Genomic DNA, 22,435 nt, shown 5'->3' on the forward strand with positions numbered 1-22,435 from the left:
GAATGGTATTCTTTTCACTATAGGCCTTGTTGACCCCTCTCCAAACACAGCGCTTATGGTTGTGACCATAAAGCATTGTTTTGGTCTTGTCACTCCAAATTACAGTGTGCCAGATTTGGGAAAGCAAATCAGACAAACTAAATAAATGTGAAAATAGGCCAATCATTGTAATGCAAAATATATACATAATATGAAGTACATTTCCCCACCACTTGGTTCAAAGATTAAATTAGCAAAAGCAACCAACAGAGGGGGAAATAAAAGGAGCAGTACTTTTCACTTTGTCTGTGAATAAAATCAACATTTAGTGGGTGTCCCATAGCCATAAATCTTTTTTTCCATCAATCATCTCTGTTTTTGCTGCCACTGGCGGAATTCCGCATCTTGAATCAAAATGAACTTGCTTGTACATTGCGTGATTCATTTGGTTCATGGTTCGGCTAAATTTCGGCTCAGATTTCTGGAGTGCATGCCATCACTTGATTACCCCAAATTCGGATTCCTTTTGTAACGAAATAATGCTATGTGATCTGTTTCCAATGAATTGTTTGCTTACTTAAAGGAACACTATAAGGTCAGGAATGCAAATATATATTCCTGACCCTATAGTGTTAAAGCCACCATTTAGGTGGCTTGCCCCCCTTAGCCTCTTTAAAAGGTAATAAAACTTACATTATTTCCAGCGCCGCACTGGTCCACCCCTGATCCGCCTCCTTGCTGACAGAATTTATGATTTTTAGCCAATCCAATGCTTTCCCATATGGAAAGCATTGGATAGGCTGAAATCGACAAGGAGGAGGGATGTGGGCGGGACCAAATGCCAGCTTAATCAATCAATGAATCAGTGCATCTCTGTGAGGAAAATTCAGTGAGGAGATGCTGAATGGCAGTGCTGCACAATGTGCAGCCCTGCCTGATGAAGCACCTCCAGTGGCCATCTGAGGAGTGGCCACTAGAGGTATACCCATGGGCAATGTAAACACTGCCATTTTTCTAAATGATTGTACTTACAAGTGATTATACTCACCAGAACAAATACAATAAGCTGTTGTTTTTCTGGTTACTATAGTGTTCTTTTAAATCACCAACTTGGTTACAAAATCAGTGGGAATCTTAATTTGCTCACTAACATGTTTAAACCCCCTGCTGTTTTCAGGAAACTTTGAGCTTGTGAATTTATTGCTGGAACGTGGAGGAGATCCCATGATAGGTACAATGTACAGAAATGGGATTTCTACAGCACCTCAAGGAGACATGAACTCCTTCAGCCAGGCGGCTGCACATGGACACAGGTAAAGTGGAACAAAGCATCTTAACTAAAAGCTGCTATTACAGTTTTGTGATTATGTAAGAAATCGAGTGCTATAGAGAACACCCCGATTTAAGATCTAATCTAGTTTAAGAAAATAAATCAATGCAGAGCCACCAAGCAGCAAACAAATATTGTATATGCTGACGATAATATTTAAAATATTTCATATCACATCAATGCAATTTCGACCTTTCACAATTGTGGTCTTTTTTCCAGAGCATCTTTAGTTCACATGATGTTATCTTATTTAAAATATATCATATCTACAATGTATAGAAAATACTTATTTGGCATACACCACTCTGTATCCAGAGGAACTTTACTAAGAGCTTATAGTTAATAAATGCAAGACATGGTCCTATCCTGCTGTGTTTGATTTATCAATTCATATATGTATGTTTGTATGTAAAATATATTCATATTCTGTAGATGTAATTTTGTATACTGTGTGCACTTATTTTATTTTTAGCCTCCAACAAAACAGTATGTATCTCTTAATCCTTACTTCAATACTCCTGGTTTAATATAGGTTTGTCTGTTTTGTCTGCTTTGAGTCCTTTGCTTCAAATAAAATGTTATGCTAATATTTTTTTTCTAAAGAAAAAGTACTTGGTAGTGAAGGTGTTTATAGCGAATGTGTGTGAGAAGGTATGCTAGAAATGTTATATAAAATAGAGTGGATTAACCAAATTTCAGGCGACACTTCCATTCTGTTCTATTAAAAAATTGACCGTATACATTTTTTTTAAATAATATCTGTTTTTAACATTTGTCAGGAATGTCTTCCGCAAGCTTCTTTCCCAGCCTGACAAAGACAAGAGCGATATCCTATCCTTGGAGGAGATTCTAGCAGAGGGAACTGATTTGGCTGAGACAGCACCTACCCCACTGTGTCCAAGCCGTAACAGCAAAGCCAAACTAAAGGCACTCAAAGAAGCTATGTACCACAGTGCTGAACATGGATATGTTGATGTAACAATTGATATAAGAAGCTTAGGTCAGTTCATTTTCTGCATGACGCCATAAAACCGTGTATTGTTCCCAAATATTTAATTAGTAGTAGCATAATGAGTGCTGAACAGGTAGCTATAAAAGATGTATGATTTCATGATTTCATCCAGAGGCTCCATGTTTGAGTGTTCATTGCCTGGCCTCCCAGTTGTTTTGGTTAAATACAGCTGATGTGTCATTTGATAATGTCCCATTATATTAAAAATTAAAATAACAAACTGAGGCATTAAACTAGACTGAAAGGTGTGCTGGATTACTCACAGGCCCTTCACTGGGTGAGAACTGGATCTCTCCTTTCAGTTTTGTTAAAGTAAAACTCACTTTAGTGAGATTTCTGCAGGCCTCTGTGATGAACAAGTTTGTGCACAATTAGGAACGTTGGCCTGTATATTTCCATTCTCCTATCATATGCCCAACTGGCATATGAGGGTCCTCATTGGTCACTTGCTGGGTGGCCTTAGGCTCAGCAGCTGTCACTAGTTGTGTATGCTGGTTAGACATTGCTAATACAAGAACCCAGGTAGCCAGTGGGTTAGCTTAAGTGAATATAGCTGTCAGTGGAAGGAAGAAGCCACTAGATCCCACAAATAACAAAGTGAGTGAGATAAAAGACACACGTTATTTGTGAAAGCAGAGCATCAATGTGTTCTATATTGCTGCTTTATGTTCAGTTTTCTTGTACAGGTTTCCTTATACCAAACTTAGTGTCAGTAAGAAATATATATTTCTGACACTATAGTGGTAAAATCACTATTAAGGTCCCTTCCCCCCTGCTTGCCTGCCTTTAAAAGTGTTATTTTACTCATCTTTTTGCCATTGCCGCGCAAGTATAACAGCAGCTGGCCTCACCTCGCTCCACCTCTGTGGCTGAGAAAAGCAAAGTTTGACAATCTCCCATAGGAAAGCATTGAAAGGCTGTTGGGCATGCCAAAACGTGGTGCTGCACCAATCAGCATCTCCTCATAGATTTGCATTGAATCAATGCTGAACATAATGCTGCATACTGTGCATCAATGACCCAGGAATCACTTCTAGTAGCCATTTAAGTGACAGCCACTAGAGGTATTACTAGGCAGCAATGTAAACACTGTATTTTCTCTGATAACACACTGTCTTCAATAAAAAGAATACAGGGACAAACCATAGACACCAGAACAACTGCATTAAGCTGTAGTTGTTCTGGTGACTACAGTGATCCTTTAATAGTACAGAGTCCTTGTACCAAAGAGCACAGGAGGTCATTAAGATTGTATATTTGGGGGGCGTGGCCGGACCGTTGATGAGCATAGACGTGTCTCGGTAGAGCTCCGCACTAAAAAAAAAGTATGACTTACTAATTTAACTTACAAAGAAGAACAAAAAAAAAATATATATATATAATAAAATGGACATTACAAGGTCAGAAGTTAAATAACTGAATATAGTTCTAGGTTAAACCTTCTTGTAGAGGTTGGGGGACATCACAGAATCTCCCTGAATCTCATATTTCAATTTTCTGGTGTATACCGGGGTAGTACTTCAGTTTTTATGCTTGCCTCAGCCTATATCACTCTGATTAACATGTTCTGTGCTGGTGCCATTGACATGTGGGGAGGGGTGGGCGTTTTACCCCCTTTTTTCCTTAGATCCATTGCTTTGATGGGGAGTCCTTTAGAGATCATGGCTGCCTACGGGACGCCTATGGAGGGGCGTGCCCTTCCATTTTTCACCCCCCCCCCCCCACATGGCAATAACAATTAATACATACACGGTAAACAAAAAGAGGATGGCTTCTCTATACCCATTGGGCTTACGTTATGTGCCCTGTACCCACTACCTACCCTACATGTATATCTCTGTTTTGTGATTACTGCAGCTGAGTATATTAATACCAATTCTGTGATGCTGTATGAGAACCTGTCGTCGGTTACTTCCGAAATTGTTATTGCTGAGGTTGTCAGATATTGACATGACAAGGTTATAGATGGGGGTGGATGGGTATGATCCCTTTTGGGGGTTAATTTTTTACTCCCGTACTGACACGACTCAATTTTAAGGGCCGAACCGAACTGACCTAGCTCAGGGCATGAGCAGACGGGGGGCTGATGAAGCTGAGAGGGCCCCGCTGACGGAGGGGGGTGCCGGGGACGGGATTGGGGAACCCTGTGTGGGGCTTGTTGGTATTTCTAGACGTCTAACCAGACGAAGTCACATTGAGGTCCATTCAAACTTTACGAGGCGCGTAGGAGTTGGAGCTCAGGGATCCTTGCTCCCTTCTTGCGTTGATCGTGGTGGGAGATGAGGGAACATGCTACCCACAAAACACTGGCTACTGGTGAAACCAGTGCTTCTCTGCATCCGAATGGATTTGGATGCTTTGGTTCTCTTCTTTCTGTTTTTCTTTCCCTCTTCTGTCTCTTTGTTTTCTTTCCTGGTGGTGCGGATCTAGGGGGTGCGGGGGGGGTGGGGGGGCGCGGGGGGAACCAAGGGGGGTCGCCAGACTTAGAAGCGGGCAGGGGACTAAATAATTTGGTAACCAGGTATCCGGTAGCAGGGATAGCCACGACACACGATGACACTTAAAATCACTACATTGAACGTTAAGGGCCTCAATGCTCCTAGGAAACGTTGTTTGCTGTTCAAGGAACTAAAGAGGCTACACACAGATATAGCATTTCTACAGGAAACACATCTACCTAAACAGGCCACGTTCGGTCTGAAGGATCATGTCTTCAAGGGTTCCCATGAGGCTAGATCGCTTCGTAAACGCAACGGCGTAGCCATTCTTATCAGAAACAGCTGCCCCTTTAGAAAAACGGTCCAAGAGGCAGACCCAGAGGGTCGATATATTATAGTCTCGGGCATCCTACACTCGCATACCGTCCATCTCATTAATCTATATGCACCAAACCAGACGGATCCCACTTTTTGGAAGACAATCCGAGAGAAAATAGCGGCATTACCCCATGGTATGACTTATGTTGGGGGGGATTTCAATGCGACCCCGTGCCGTTGATAGGAGCACACGGGACAGAACGCCGAGGTCTCAAGGCAGGGGGGGACAGGATCGATTACTCAACCGGTTTTTAACAGACACTGGCTTGGTAGATGTCTGGCGTGCACACCACCCGGAAGACAAGGAATACTCATATTATTCGGCACCGCATGGTACGTATTCTAGGATCGACCTCTTCTTAACCAACGTGTTGGGCATGCCCAGGATAGTCGACTCAAAGATTGGAAATATCTCATGGTCGGACCACGCCGATGTATCCATTACCTTGGGCAACCTGTGCGTGGCCTCTCCATGGAATTAGAGATTAAACGCATCCCTACTGCAAGACCCCGCTTTGAGGGAACAGATACGACTGGAAATCCTGGAATATTTCGATACAAATACTACCCCGGACGTCAATGCGAGCACGATATGGGCTGCCCATAAGGCTATGATCAGGGGGTCCCTCATCAAGCTGGCTACCAGACGAAAGAAACTGAAACATTCTCAATTGGAAACTCTGCTGGGACAGTTGAGGACCCTTGAACTGAAACACCAAACGGCCCCTGATACGGAGACCTACGGGCGATTGGAAGCAGTTAGGAGGGAAATTCGGACCTTGCTATTTTCGATGATGCAGCACGATCCATGTTCTGGTCGAAACTGACTTTTTATGAAAAGTCCAATAAAATGGACTCACTCCTTGCCAGGACACTGCGCTGTTACCGAGACATGGTATAATGAGAAAAATGACTGGGACATAGCAATACCAGGGTACTCTTTATATAGAAAAGACAGGGAAGGCAAGAAAGGGGGAGGGGTGGCCCTGTATGTAAAGGATAGCATAAAATCTAGCCTAATAAAGGTTAGTGAGGCGAACATAGAGTCCGTTTGGGTTACGTTAGAATTTGGTAATCACACAGTAACTCGTGTAGGTGTGATTTATAGGCCCCCAGGACAAATTGAAGAGTTAGATAATTTACTAGTTGAAGAAATAGCTAAAATGACAATGAAGGGGGAAGTTATCGTCATGGGTGACTTTAATCTTCCTGATGTGAATTGGAAAACAAAAATAGCTACTTGTGCCAGGAGCACACATATTCTAAACTCCCTACTGGGATTGTCTCTAAAACAAGTCGTTGAGGAGCCAACTCGTAAAGAGGCCATACTAGATTTAGTGTTAACAAATGGAGATTTGGTATCAGATATTACTGTAGGTGAAAGTTTAGGATCCAGTGATCATCAGTCAGTGTGGTTTAATATAAGAACAGTGACTGAGTCACACCACACAAAAACAAAAGTTTTAGACTTTAGAAAAACAGACTTTTCTAAAATTAGAATATGTGTAAAGGAGTCATTATCAGACTGGAGCAATTTATATGGAGTCCAAAATAAATGGGATTATTTAAAAGTTGCACTACTGAAGGCAACAGAAAATTGCATTAGGCTTGTCAGTAAAAGCAAAAAATTCAAGAAACCACTGTGGTACTCCGCAGATGTGGCCAAAATAGTAAAAAACAAAAAGTTAGCATTTAGTAATTATAAAAAAAACCAGAGTGAGGAAGACAGAATGACCTATAAGATTAGGCAGAAAGAGGCTAAGCAAGTTATAAGAGCTTCCAAATCCCACACAGAAGAGAAAATAGCACAGTCAGTAAAAAAGGGGGACAAAACTTTTTTTAGATACATAAATGAGAAAAGAAAAGTAAAACAAGGATTAGTTAGATTAAAAAAAAAAGAAGGAAGGTATGTAGATGAGGATAAAGGTCTAGCTGACTGCCTCAATGAATATTTTTGTTCGGTATTTACAGATGAAAATGAAGGAAAGGGACCTCTGTTAACAAAAAGGATAAATGAGTCATTTATTACACGTGAGTTTACAGAGGAAGAGGTTCTATTTCAACTGTCAAAAGTAAAGACAAATAAGTCAATGGGACCTGATGGAATACACCCAAAGCTATTAAAAGAGCTTAGTGGTGTACTAGCAAAACCATTAACAGATTTATTTAACCAATCATTGATAACAGGAGTAGTCCCAGAAGATTGGAAGTTAGCGAATGTTGTGCCCATTCACAAGAAAGGTAATAGGGAGGAGTCGGGCAACTATAGGCCAGTAAGCCTTACTTCAGTAGTGGGGAAAGTGATGGAAACCATGTTAAAGGATAGGATTGTTGAACATCTAAAAACACATGGATTTCAAGACCAGAGACAACATGGGTTTACTTCAGGGAGATCATGCCAAACTAATCTTATTGATTTTTTTGATTGGGTAACTAAAATTATAGATCAGGGTGGTGCAGTAGACATTGCTTACTTAGATTTCCGTAAGGCTTTTGACACTGTTGCACATAGAAGGCTTATCAATAAACTACAATCTTTGAGTTTGGATTCGAATATTGTTGAATGGGTAAGGCAGTGGCTGAGTGACAGGCAACAGAGGGTTGTAGTCAATGGAGTATATTCGAAGCTTGGGCTTGTCACCAGTGGGGTACCTCAGGGATCTGTACTTGGACCCATTCTCTTTAATATTTTTATTAGTGATATTGCAGAAGGTCTTGATGGTAAGGTGTGTCTTTTTGCGGATGATACTAAGATATGTAACAGGGTTGATGTTCCAGGAGGGATAAGCCAAATGGAAAATGATTTAGGTAAACTAGAAAAATGGTCAGAGTTGTGGCAACTGACATTTAATGTGGATAAGTGCAAGATAATGCATCTTGGACGTAAAAACCCAAGGGTAGAGTACAAAATATTTGATAGAGTCCTAACCTCAACATCTGAGGAAAGGGATTTAGGGGTGATTATTTCTGATGACTTAAAGGTAGGCAGACAATGTAATAGAGCAGCAGGAAATGCTAGCAGAATGCTTGGTTGTATAGGGAGAGGTATTAGCAGTAGAAAGAGGGAAGTGCTCATGCCATTGTACAGAACACTGGTGAGACCTCACTTGGAGTACTGTACACAGTACTGGAGACCCTATCTTCAGAAGGATATTGATACCTTAGAGAGAGTTCAAAGAAGGGCTACTAAACTGGTTCATGGATTGCAGGATAAAACTTACCAGGAAAGGTTGAAGGATCTTAACATGTATAGCTTGGAGGAAAGACGAGACAGGGGGGATATGATAGAAACATTTAAATACATAAAGGGAATCAACATAGTAAAGGAGGAGACTATATTTAAAAGAAGAAAAACTACCACAACAAGAGGACATAGTCTTAAATTAGAGGGACAAAGGTTTAAAAATAATACCAGGAAGTATTACTTTACTGAGAGGGTAGTGGATGCATGGAATAGCCTTCCAGCTGAAGTGGTAGAGGTTAACACAGTAAAGGAGTTTAAGCATGCGTGGGATAGGCATAAGGCTATCCTAACTATAAGATAAGGCCAGGGACTAATGAAAGTATTTAGAAAACTGGGCAGACTAGATGGGCCGAATGGTTCTTATCTGCCGTCACATTCTATGTTTCTATGTTTCTATGTTTCTATGTTTCTATGTTTCTAGGAACGCTCCCATGTAACAGCCATCAGACACCAGGATGGCAAGACAAAATCGAGGCCTGACGAGATTGCTCAGGTGTTTGAAGAATTCTAAAAACAATTATACAATCATACTCCAGATAAACAAGCATATGATGAAAAAGAAGAAGAGAATATACTCGAGTATCTCAGTAAAGTCGGGATGACTAAAATCAAGAGGGAGGCAGTGAGTATTCTCGCGGCAGACATCTCTGAGGAGGAAGTATATAAAGCCATTTCGAGCCTGAAAGGCAACAAGGCACCAGGACCTGATGGTTTTGATGGCTCCTATTATAAAGACTTTAAGGAGGAACTAGTGCCTCCACTGATCAGACTCTTCACCAATCTCAGACAGGGGGGTCAGCTAGACCCGAATATGGCCCTCGCTACTATCATTTTGATACCCAAACCGGACAAGGATCCACTTGGACCAGAAAACTACAGGCCTATATCACTGATCAACCATGATCTTAAGATCTTAGCGAAAATCCAAGCAGAAAGACTGAATCCGTTGCTGACCTCTCTGGTTCACGCCGACCAAGTGGGTTTCGTCCACGGCAGGCAGCTGTTTGAAAACACTAGGAGGAACATCGATCTGATTTGGAAACAGGTGACCTCGGAGACGCCTACGTTGGTGGTCGCCATCGATGCAGAAAAGGCCTTTGATAGGGTGCGGTGGCGATTTCTGTTCACGGTGCTGAAACACCTGGGGTTCCCAGACGAATTTCTAACGACTACGAAAGCGATGTACCATGACGTGGGGGCACAGGTACAGATTACAGGGGCCCCATTGACGCCATTTCGGCTATTTAACGGAACCAGACAGGGGTGCCCACTCTCTCCCCATCTATTTGTACTGGCTTTGGAACCTTTACTGCAAGCTATCAGGCAACATCCAGACATAAGGGGAGTGCAGGTAGGAGATAGCGAATTTACCGTTTCGGCGTACGCCGACGATGTTCTCCTTACCATCACGAACCCCCTGGACTCCATGGCGGCACTGCAAGACGTCATACAGGAGTATGGAGCGACATCGGGATATAAAGCCAACATGCAAAAGTCCAGTACAATGCCGATCTATATGCAAAATACAGACGTAAGCCTCATACGAGAGACCTTCCGACTTAGAGTGGAAAGAGATGCCTTGAAGTACTTGGGTATCCAACTCACAGCTGACCCACTACGCCTGTACTCCGCTAACTATGGTCCCTTGCTTAGAATATTGACCAGGGACTTAGAAAAGTGGATGGACAAACCTATTTCCTGGATTGGGCGGATCAACTCAGTCAAAATGAATATCCTCCCACGCCTCCTGTTCTTATTCCAAGCCTTGCCTATCCGCGTTACTAAAACCCAATTGACACCGCTACAAAGATCAATCGGTGAGTTCATCTGGCAGAACAAGAGACATAAGATATCCTATACAGACGAAAGGATAGAGGAGGTTTGGGCCTACCGAACCTCTATTTCTACTACCTTGCGGCCCAACTGACGCAGGTGGCGATGTGGCACTCTCCGCCGGAAGAAAGACGATGGGTTGAAATAGAATCCATGATGGTGGGTTGGGACATCCCCCAGTTCACCATGTGGGTCCCGAAGGAATATAGGCCTCCGATACGGGTGACTTGCCCGTCCATACTAAACTCGCTTCACATTTGGGATGAGAACAATCGCAAATACGGGTTGGCATCATCCCCCTCCCCCCTGACCCCGATACTCCGGAACAGGGAATTTCCACCGGGTATGGCCCCTAGAGATTTTCGGAATTTGGAGAGAATAGGACTGCAGAAGATTTACCAACTAAACCGTAATGGGCAGTCCAATTTGACGAACTCCAACGTGAGTCCCACTTGTCAGGGTACCTGTGGTCTCTACCTCTGAAAGAGGTAGAGACTTAGCTGTTCCTCCATCCAGACGGCCTGATGGCTCCCTTCTCCACGGTCTATCCGGTCATGCAAGGCCGGCCGCGAGGGAGTGACTGCCTTTTACAGCATCTAGGCAGGAAGTTGTCATCAGGACACTCCTCCGGAACGACCTGTCACTCAATTGCTGCAGGACCAATCAGGACGCCTCGGAGGCGTGGTTACTGCTCTGAACAGGGTATTTAACAGAGCTTCTTTCATTAGCTCATTGCCCTGTCGTGGTTCTAGCTTGTTCTAGTCACTCAGTGCTTGTGTATTCTATTATCCCTTTTGGTTTTGACCCGGCTTGTTTACCTTACTCTGCTTATCTCTGTTACCCTTGATTCGGCTTGTCTCTCGCTTACCTGTCTTCTGTTACCCTCGACCTCGGCTTGTCTTTGACCATTCTATACTGTACTACTTACGTTAGTCCGGCCATTCTAAGGTCCGGTATACGTATCTGGCTACTGTTTGTACTCTGCGTGTTGGATCCCTGTCCCGATCCTGACACCACTTAACCCCGACGGATTTTTTTCGCTACCTTCAGATCCGGGACTTCGCTGGAAAGTCTCACGTAAAGGGAGCTGCGCAAGAAAGGCTGACTTTCTATGAGAAATTATGCCTGGACGGGGCCGTCCCCAAGGGCATGATACTCATATATGCCCACCTTAGCACGGAGAACAAAGAATGGGGGCAGTTGGCCTATGCCGATCAGTGAGAGACGGATCTAGGAGAAGTTTAAGAAGGAGTGGACTGGCAAGACATATGGGAAAATAGTGGTAAACCGCGCCCAAACAGTACAAGTAATAATAAAACCGTATACATACAAATAGTCCTATAACAAGGAATGTATGGAACCTTCAATAAAAGATACAAAATAGTAATGGTGCAGTATATCAGGCAAGTAAAAGTGGTTAAAACTTTATAAAAGACTAACTCACACTTTGCAGAGCTACTCAGAGCTCTGCCGTATAGCGCATAGACGGTACAATCCCCGTCTCGGGATGTCAAGTGATGGTGCAGTGCGCGGTCCAATCCTCCACAGTAGTATATGGAAAGAAATATAGAGATAGGATCCAATAGTATAGCATGTATTGCAAACAGTGTTGATAAAAAAGGAAAAATATCCTACTTACAAATTTTGGAGCAAATATCTTGCTCTGGTATGTACAGCATACGGTGGTATAATCCCCACCAACGGATATAAATCAGGATGCAGGAAAATCAGGAACAGCAGATAAAATAGTAAAAACTATAGCTTTATTTAGAATATAAAATATAACAAATATATATAAAATCAACTACTTAACGCGTTTCGCCCAGTCTAGGGCTTCTTCAGAAGCATAAAGTCCAAGTTTGGATTAAATCCGCTTATATAGGGGTTCCTGATTGATGAAATTAAGTCCTGATGTGGTTTAGCTTCCTACTTCCGGGTCGCGCACGTCGCCCGGAAGTGACGTCATCATATCGTTCCGTGGCATGCTGGGACATGTAGTCTCCCGCCGTTTGTGTTATATGTAACACAGGAAGTGATGTTAGTTGGCTCCTGGTGCCTTATGGGGCATGTAGTTCATAGTGTCCTCTTTTTCATAGGTATAATTTCGTCACCCGGAAGTGACGTATCGCAATGCACAGTATCATGGGATTTGTAGTTCGGCAAAATGCCGATATTTAGAAGGGAAAGAATGATAAGTAAATAAAAAAGCCGAATAATGTCTCAAAAAACACCTTAGTTAGTATTAAAAAGATGAACAAACATAATTATAAATATAAAACATAGGAAAATATGCACAAACAGAAAAAGGTAATTCTAGTAAAAGAGACAGCAAGGGCATATTCCTACACAAGGGGCAATAGTGTTTTTACATAAAATATGAACAAATAGTGTAGGTATATATAAAACAAATATACATATGAAAATATAAAAAAAATATAAAAAATATAAAAAATGGACATGCATAAAGTGAACCATGCATAAAAAATCTTAAAGTGGTACTTGAGAGGTGGTGTAAAAATATATATATATATATATATATATATATATATATAATAAAAAATAAAAAATAAATAATAAAAAGTAGAATAAAAATTGAAATGCAGAGAGAATATAAATAATACTCCAATATACTATAAAAAGTTAAAAAGGTCAAACTCTGCATTTAAACCTTTTGGGTGGAGTGTGTCTAGAAAATAGACCCACTCCATTTCTTTCTTTCCTAACTTATTGATTATATCACCACCTCTCCAGTCTTTAGACAATTTTGAGATACCCATAAATTTTAGGTGACGTGGATCATTGCCGTGTAGCTCAAAATGAAAAGTCTGAAGCAATAAATAATTTTATGAAACATAAAAATGGATTTTTTAGATGTAACTGTTGTGTAGCATGCAGAAAAACTAGCAAAACTAACCGATGTATTTATAATTTTAAATCACATAATACAGATAAAAGTTACAACATCAAGGACACAATTACATGCATGAGTAAAAACGTCATATACCTGCTAGAGTGTCCTTGCGGACTACAATATGTAGGTAGAACCATAAGACCATTAAAAATCAGAATTGGTGAGCATTGCCGCAACATAGAAAAAGGACTAAAAACCCACTTGGTATCCTCACATTTTGAGCTACACGGCAATGATCCACGTCACCTAAAATTTATGGGTATCTCAAAATTGTCTAAAGACTGGAGAGGTGGTGATATAATCAATAAGTTAGGAAAGAAAGAAATGGAGTGGGTCTATTTTCTAGACACACTCCACCCAAAAGGTTTAAATGCAGAGTTTGACCTTTTTAACTTTTTATAGTACGTATATTGGAGTATTATTTATATTCTCTCTGCATTTCAATTTTTATTCTACTTTTTATTATTTATTTTTTATTATATATATATATATATATATATATATATATATTTTTACACCACCTCTCAAGTACCACTTTAAGATTTTTTATGCATGGTTCACTTTATGCATGTCCATTTTTTATATTTTTTATATTTTTTTATATTTTCATATGTATATTTGTTTTATATATACCTACACTATTTGTTCATATTTTATGTAAAAACACTATTGCCCCTTGTGTAGGAATATGCCCTTGCTGTCTCTTTTACTAGAATTACCTTTTTCTGTTTGTGCATATTTTCCTATGTTTTATATTTATAATTATGTTTGTTCATCTTTTTAATACTAACTAAGGTGTTTTTTGAGACATTATTCGGCTTTTTTATTTACTTATCATTCTTTCCCTTCTGTGTATCTCATATTCAATATCGGCATTTTGCCGAACTACAAATCCCATGATACTGTGCATTGCGATACGTCACTTCCGGGTGACGAAATTATACCTATGAAAAAGAGGACACTATGAACTACATGCCCCATAAGGCACCAGGAGCCAACTAACATCACTTCCTGTGTTACATATAACACAAACGGCGGGAGACTACATGTCCCAGCATGCCACGGAACGATATGATGACGTCACTTCCGGGCGACGTGCGCGACCCGGAAGTAGGAAGCTAAACCACATCAGGACTTAATTTCATCAATCAGGAACCCCTATATAAGCGGATTTTATCCAAACTTGGACTTTATGCTTCTGAAGAAGCCCTAGACTGGGCGAAACGCGTTAAGTAGTTGATTTTATATATATTTGTTATATTTTATATTCTAAATAAAGCTATAGTTTTTACTATTTTATCTGCTGTTCCTGATTTTCCTGCATCCTGATTTATATCCGTTGGTGGGGATTATACCACCGTATGCTGTACATACCAGAGCAAGATATTTGCTCCAAAATTTGTAAGTAGGATATTTTTCCTTTTTTATCAACACTGTTTGCAATACATGCTATACTATTGGATCCTATCTCTATATTTCTTTCCATATACTACTGTGGAGGATTGGACCGCGCACTGCACCATCACTTGACATCCCGAGACGGGGATTGTACCGTCTATGCGCTATACGGCAGAGCTCTGAGTAGCTCTGCAAAGTGTGAGTTAGTCTTTTATAAAGTTTTAACCACTTTTACTTGCCTGATATACTGCACCATTACTATTTTGTATCTTTTATTGAAGGTTCCATACATTCCTTGTTATAGGACTATTTGTATGTATACGGTTTTATTATTACTTGTACTGTTTGGGCGCGGTTTACCACTATTTTTCTTGTTTGCTTCACTATTCTGAGTAGGCATTGGGAATTCCTGCTCGGTTCACTGCTGCCCACCTTTAGTTTATTTAGTGAGCGCCTATTTCTCTTGTTTTTTACGGCAAGACATATGGGAAGCAAACAAAAATTCCTCCGTCTGCGTCACCCTCCAGGAACAGACATGGAAAACCATGTTCCGGTGGTATACCACTCCCGTCAAACTGTATAAGATGCACAAGCTGGACACGGATGATTGCTGGAGGGGCTGTGGAACCCGGGGAACGTATCTCCACATGTGGTGGGAATGCCCGAAACTACGTAGCTTTTGGAAGGCAGTTGAGGATTTATTGACACAGACATTTAACAAGCCCCTACTACTGGATCCATGGGTGTACTTATTGAACAGATCCCTCGATGGTTGGACCAAAAGAGAGCAGACGCTGGTCCACAAAATAACCCTTGGGGCTAGACGTACTATTGCCACAGTGTGGCTCTCACCTGAAGGTCCAGAGATTATGGGATGGATATCTAGGATCCGTGACTGTCGGTTGATGGATGACCTGACAGCACGAGTGAAGGGGACGATAGAGAAGTTCCTGAAACTCTGGGAGCCATGGGATAATAGCGTAGTGGGATCAGCTGCGGACAAATAATATAGACCAGGAAGATAGGGTGTAGGGGACCTCTGTTTGGCGGCCGTGGTACTGCCCCCCCCCCCATTGCCCGCCCCACCCTCGCCGCGTCCCGGCTCCTGCGCCCCACCTCTTTTCTCTTCTCTCTTACTATATTTCCTACTTTTTCCTACTCCGACCACCCTTTTTTGAAATTTTTTTTCCCGAGTCTTATGGGTAGGTCTCTTCTCTCACTTCTACCTTCATTTTTATTTTTATTTCTTTTATTTTATTTTATTTTTATTCCTTATTTCTTTATTTTGCCAGAATCTCCTCAGGCACGATCAGCGTGATAGGGGAGAGTGGAGAGCTAGAGTTATCTGGTTAGATTCCATATTAGGACTCCTCTGAGACAATTAACATATGCCTGAGACTTATAAAAAACCCTTGACGGGAGACGAATGACTCAGATGAACTGCGCCGGGATCCCAAGGGTGTTTTGCAATGTTTTTTGAATGCTTTTTGTATTACCACTGTTGGCTTCTGCGCAAGCAATACGTAATCCTGTATACTTGTTGCTCCTGTCGAATCGAAAAATAAAGAATTAAAAAAAAAAAAAAGATTGTATATTTGGAGGAGGTTGGAAAGTATGTTTTCCTGAGACACAAAGATTTTCACAGCATGGGGCCCAGGTTCAAAGGAACTGAAGTCAACTGACATGATGTCACATTCACCCATCTACTATTTTCTTTCGTATCTGAGGAAGTGCATGTACACAGGATGTTGTATGCACACAGTATTCTAGACAATACGCATTGTCGGTATATATTAACATAATCAGTTAATAACAGCTGAGGGGTGAAAAGGTAGCCATGGCTAACCTTTAATGTCAGCTTAAAGGGTCATTCCAATAATAAAAACAGTGTTTCCATAAAACACGGGTTTTGGATAGAGTAGCCCTTTCTGTAGTGGTCTGCCCTATTTCCCAAACTTAAAAAAGAAACAAAAGAAATGCTAAAACTTGCCTTTGTTCCATAGACGAGTTCAAGTTCTGCCCTCAGTCTAATCCTCCTTGGCTGACATCATTCCCCCTCCCTGGAGAGGGAGGGAGGGAGGTTGCTGCGTTCCTCTAATCCCCATTGTGAAATTCTAGAATATATTCAGGTGTATATAAATGGTTGCAGAGCATGATCAAACATTTTCTTTCACATTCACAAATCTTATCAAGTCCAAGAAAAAACAAATCTTACAGAAGCCGTATAAAAAAATGAAAAAATCTACATTTCTGTGAAGGTATGAGATCGTTTACATCTATGATTGTGGATTTAAACTTCCCTGCAGCAGTAACCAGTATGTCATATGAAGTTTTCCTCCAGCACAATAGGAGCTCAGCACAGGCTAGTTCCAAAACTCTTTCATATTTTATGACATCACTCGGTTACCATTATCACTAGCATTAAGTTCTATTATTCATAGGTTACTCAACAATCCCATGTTGGATTTTGGCAGCTACAGACCAGTGTTTTATAGTACATTGTGAATCATGTACTTTCATGTTCATTAAGCAAACATGGCTATGGATGATATAAATTCTCAGAGACAACGCAGTAATGAAAATATTCCAAGTCATGGAGTGTTTTTTTAACATATTCTTTTGAGATTTATTTTTAAAGTCACATTTTTTAACCCTTCATTTCCCGAATTAGTTGTCTAACTGCAACCTGAACGCTACATTTCTGGTTGTGGAGAAATGTACACACATTTATTTTTTAACCCATGAATGCACGAATATAAGAAGCCTTAATGTTTGTACGCCATCCTGAATGAACCAGAAAGTCCAGAAAGCATGTTACAGGCTTTATCGTGTTGCTAGTCTTCTATCCTAAGAAAAATGGGTTTTAGTATATGCTAAAGAAATATGTGTTTTATATTATCATATTGATGAATGTATGATTAAAGGGACACTGTAGGCATCCAGAGCACTTCAGCTAATTAAAGTGGTCTGGGTGCTGTGACCCTTTTGCACTTAGTGCTGCAATGTAATAGAACTGCACTGTTTACATTGCAGCTTTAAGTCTGCCCTCTGTGGCTGTCTTATAGACAGCCACTAGAGGGCTTCTGGAATCCAAACTGACCTATGGTCGGTTATCTGATGCTGGACATCCTCACGGACCTCCAGCGTCAGATTTTCCCCATAGGAAAGCTTTGAATAATACTTTCATATGGGAGGCAATTGCCGTGCATGCGCATTAGGTCTCCCAGCCGGCTGACGTCGGTGGGGAAGGAACATAGGCGGGGCCTGACCCAGCACAGAGGGGCATCTGAGCTGGATTCAGGTAAGTGGCTGAAGGGGTTTTAACCCCTTCAGCCCTGCAGGAGTGCGTGAGCGAGGGAGGGGGGGGGGGGGGACCTAATAACCCTATACTACCAGGAAAATGGGTTTGTTTTCCTGGCACTATAGGATCCCTTTAAATATTGACATAAGGATTGTAAGGGTGCTGTGTGAATGTTCAAAGTCTGGTTTATAAAAAAAAATTCCAAGCTTTGGATATCCCACAGGCTTCATTGAACCCAATAAAAGTAAAAAATATAGCACAAACATGACAAGAAAGGCAATAGTCAGAGACAATATTAAGAGGCCAGTGGTAATTAGGAGGCAGCTCATATGGGAGAATCCATAGATGAGATAACTGTAATGTATTGTTCCACAACGCTGTACTTCAGGAACACATGGTGAAAAGAAAACTATTGCTTTAAAAAACCTATATAAAATTTTATTTTGAGTTTGCAAAGGCATGTGGGAGGCACACATTCCAATGTCTGGGGCAAAGTCAACAGCAATCATCACACCTAGAACAGCATCCACTCTGTGAAGCATTGACATGGCAGCATTATGTTTCTGCACATATGGAAATTAACTCCTCTGCTGCCGGAGGTGTAACTCCACCTCAGCAGCGTCATTAGTATTCATTAGATAGCCAAGAAACTAAAGTTCCTGGCAGGCTTATATCTTATATTCTTTGCAATATTGACATCTGATGCAAAGCATGCTGGTGCCAGACAGGGAATGGAGGCATGTCCCCCCTCTGTTCTGCTGATATGAGTCTGTCCTCCCTGACCTCCCTCCCTCTGCAGTGAGGGAGAGTTACATTAACCAACGAGGATCAGACTGAGGAGAGAACTTTTCCTTGGCGATGGCTACGCATTTAGGGGGTAAGATGGACCAGCACAGCCAGGGTTACTCTTACCAAAATTTATTAAAAGAGATTCCTTTGTTCACACAGTATTGTTTTAAAAAAATGCGTGGTCCAAATAAGAAATGTACTTTATTATGAATCCATAAAAATACAAATTTAATATTAGGAATTGCATCTCAGTGTGACAAACAACCCACCACTTATTTATTTATTTATTTATTTATTTATTAAACACTGTTTTTTGCTTGTAGTAACCCTTTTAAATTGTTGGCTTAAGATGTGCAAAGCAGGTAGAGACTTAAACAAAAAGGCTCACAGTTAAAATTGCAGCTAAATGTAGTTGTACAAATGATTGACTCCATTGTTTTTGACTTGAAACCATTTTAAAGTAAGGTTTTCAGAATAGAAATCCCTATGATTTTCCATCAGCTAATTCTGCTTTGAAGGCAACAGGAGTGAATTTCAAGTTTAACCACAAAATTGTCTTTTATATATGTTATGAGAGGGCTTTCTACTTCAGAGCCCAGAGTTTTCAGTTAAAAATGAATATGAACTAATATTCACCCAGGGCTCGATTCCTGCAAGAATGCCAGGGAACGGCGTTCCTGCACTTTTTTTACAGCAGGAACGCCATACCCATTGCTCCTGCAGGCACTCAGGGGGCAGCAAAAAATGTTTCTCCTGTCATGGGGGGCCACCTGATGAGCCCTCTCCCCCCCCCTGTCTCCCTGTCAGATGCGGTGAAGGAGCTGTGTTCTCTCTGCTCTGCTCCCTTGCACGCCGTTTGCTGATGCCGGGCATCAATAGACAGTAGATCGTCCGCGCTGCGAGAAGGAGCAGAGCTGGGAGAACACAGCTCCCTTGCCGCGTCTAACAGGGAGACAGCTGCCCGCCGCACTGAAGCCCCACTGGACCCCAGGACAGGTCCACGCCAGCTCTTCAGGTAGGGAGGCTGGGTGGACATCTGTAAATGTAAAAAATAGGAATAATTTGTGTGTATGTGTGTGTGTGTCTGTGAGTGTATGTGTGTGTGTATGTGTGTGTGTGTCTGTGAGTGTATGTGAGTGTGTGTCTGTGAGTGTATGTGTCTGTGAGTGTGTGTATGTGTGTGTGTCTGAGTATGTGTGTGTGTGTCTGTGAGTGTATGTGTGAGTGTGCAGGGATAAAGTCCTGGGGAATGAAGTGTGGGAACTCACCCAAGAACCAACCCCCGCAAAAAATATAAAAAAATATACACTTGTATGCATATATCAACGCGAGCACACACACACTGACAGGTGCACACACACACTCAGACACACACATACACACACACACACATACACTCACACACATAAACTTATATACACTCAGACACGCACACACAGATATGCACACACAGATACGCACACACACACACACACACACTCACTCACAGACACTCACACACACTCACACACATTCTCTCAAAGACACACACACACACACATACACACACATACTCATACTCAGACACACATACACTCACAAACACACATACTTAGACACACACACACATACTCAGACACACACTCACACATACTCAGACACACACACATACACACACACATACACTTACAGACACACACATACACTCACAGACACATACACACATACACACAAATTATTCATATTTTTTACATTTATAAATGTCCACCCAGCCTCCCTACCTGGAGAGCTGGTGTGGACCTGTCCCTGGGGTCCAGTGGGGCTTCAGTGCGGCGGGCGGCTGTCTCCCTATCAGATGCGGTGAGGGAGCTGTGTTCTCCTTGCTCGACTACCTCTCGCTGCGTGGGCTGTCTACTGATGCCGGGAGCCGGAATATGACATCATATTCTGGCTCCCGGCATCAGCAAACTGTGCACGAGGGAGCAGAGTAGAGAGAACACAGCTCCCTCGCCACGTCTGACAGGGAGACAGCCGCCACTGGTGGGGTCCATCAGGTGGCCGGCAGGAGCAATGTGAACTTTCCCATTGTAAAAAAAGTGCAGGAACCTCGTTCCCACACATTTCTGCAGGACTCGAGCCCTATGTGTGTGTCTGAGTATGTGTGTGTGTGTCTGTGAGTGTGTGTCTGAGTGTGTGTGTCTGAGTATGTGTGTCTGTGAGTGTATGTGTGTCTGAGTATGTGTGTGTGTCTGTGAGTGTATGTGTGTGTGTGTCTGTGAGTGTATGTGCGTGAGGGTGTGTATGAGAATACAAAGGCATTAAATCATCTGAAAAAAAATAAACATCTATTTTAGTGTCACATACTCTCACAAACACACCTGCTTTCTGATACACACCACCCTTCCTCTAAATAAATAGACTTTTATGACTGAAGATGAAAGATAGTTTGATGAGAAGAAAAAGATGCCATCGATCAAGACTAAGATCTGTACATATCCTAAATAATTCTTGCTTTATATGAAGTTTTGGGATCTTTGAATAAAAATATTGAATAAAATGTAGAAAATAAAAATAATAAAAAATAAGCAGTTTTAAACAAATTAATATATTATGAATTAACAAATACAAATACATAATAAATTGTTACCTGAATATGCTGTTTTCATATTAGCAACCCATAAAAATATTCACAAATACTGTAATAAACCAGGCTCTAAATGTGTGTAATGACCCTAGTTGCACTTACCTTTGTCACCACATGTATTTGCCATAGTGCAACACCCAATAAATGGCTGTGGTTATTTTTCCAGGTGTTCCATGGACTCTTCACACATGGTTGGAATCTCTGCGCATATCTTTTCATCAGCACAGACGGCCTCTTATCCAATGTTTACTGAAAGAATTTAAATCTATTCAAGAAGAAGAATACACAGAGGAATTAATCACACAAGGGCTTCCCCTGATGTTCAAAATTCTGAAAGCCAGCAAGGTATGGATGCCCACTATCCTCATTCCCCAGTTTCTATCTTATATATGTATATTTGCTTATGTTATAAGAGTGTATTCCATGAGATTCCATGTACTAATTATTGTTGAAATGTATAAATAAGTATCATAAAGTGGCTGTATGCAAGATTACATTGTATCGTTCTTTAGTGCAAGTTTTATAACATTATGCCCGTGAGGGGAATAATAAATAGTTGCCTTTTTAACGCTACTCTAACAATTAATTCATAAAAACACTCATTCTACATGTTTTCCTTTTATATGATGGTGTGATGTTCCTTCTGGTTTCATTCACGTGTCTGTTCACATAATGGCAATTTCTGTAATACTCCAATGTGGAAGGAGATAAAAAAAAAAGAAGGTTACAGTAACTTAACAATGTAATAGTGCAATGTCAAAGTGTCTTGAAATATTAATTCATAATTAGTACCTACTTTTCTAGGCACATTTATCTATCTGAATTGATAGAAACATAGGAATAGGTTTAGGAAGAAGTGGGTATGGACAGATAATCAATAAGAAAACAATGAAGAAACACCCCATACTCATGTGAAATGTAATGAAATGGTAGGAATTTTTAGTGCTACCAAATTTAAGACACAGGTATTCTAAAACTAGTTTTAAACCCGAGCAGCTAATTACTAAATATTGTTACTTGTTCCGCTTGTCTGGTGTTGCTGCTTAAGCAAGTCCACTGAACTTGAATGATGCATAATGTTTTAGAGCAGCGGTTCCCAACATGTGGGGGGTTTGAATTTGGTCACCCTTTGGGTGACCCATGCACTTAAGGCCACCCAATAGACATGTGCCATTAATGGACATGCCATGCGCTGCGGT

The 22,435-nt window shown here is 41.2% G+C and overlaps 1 protein-coding gene across 1 annotated transcript in view; it reads left to right on the top strand.

Moving 5' to 3' along the window:
* The window catches only part of ABTB3 (ankyrin repeat and BTB domain containing 3), a 257,031-nt gene that overhangs the window by 216,590 nt on the left and 18,006 nt on the right, over positions 1–22,435 (top strand). The window contains exons 9-11 of the mRNA XM_063447789.1: positions 1,157–1,292; positions 2,089–2,309; positions 21,403–21,581. Of these exons, the coding sequence (XP_063303859.1) occupies positions 1,157–1,292; positions 2,089–2,309; positions 21,403–21,581 (536 nt within the window). The remainder of the gene's footprint in view (positions 1–1,156; positions 1,293–2,088; positions 2,310–21,402; positions 21,582–22,435) is intronic.

Source organism: Pelobates fuscus, chromosome 3, assembly GCF_036172605.1.
Source record: "Pelobates fuscus isolate aPelFus1 chromosome 3, aPelFus1.pri, whole genome shotgun sequence".
NCBI lineage: Eukaryota > Metazoa > Chordata > Amphibia > Anura > Pelobatidae > Pelobates > Pelobates fuscus.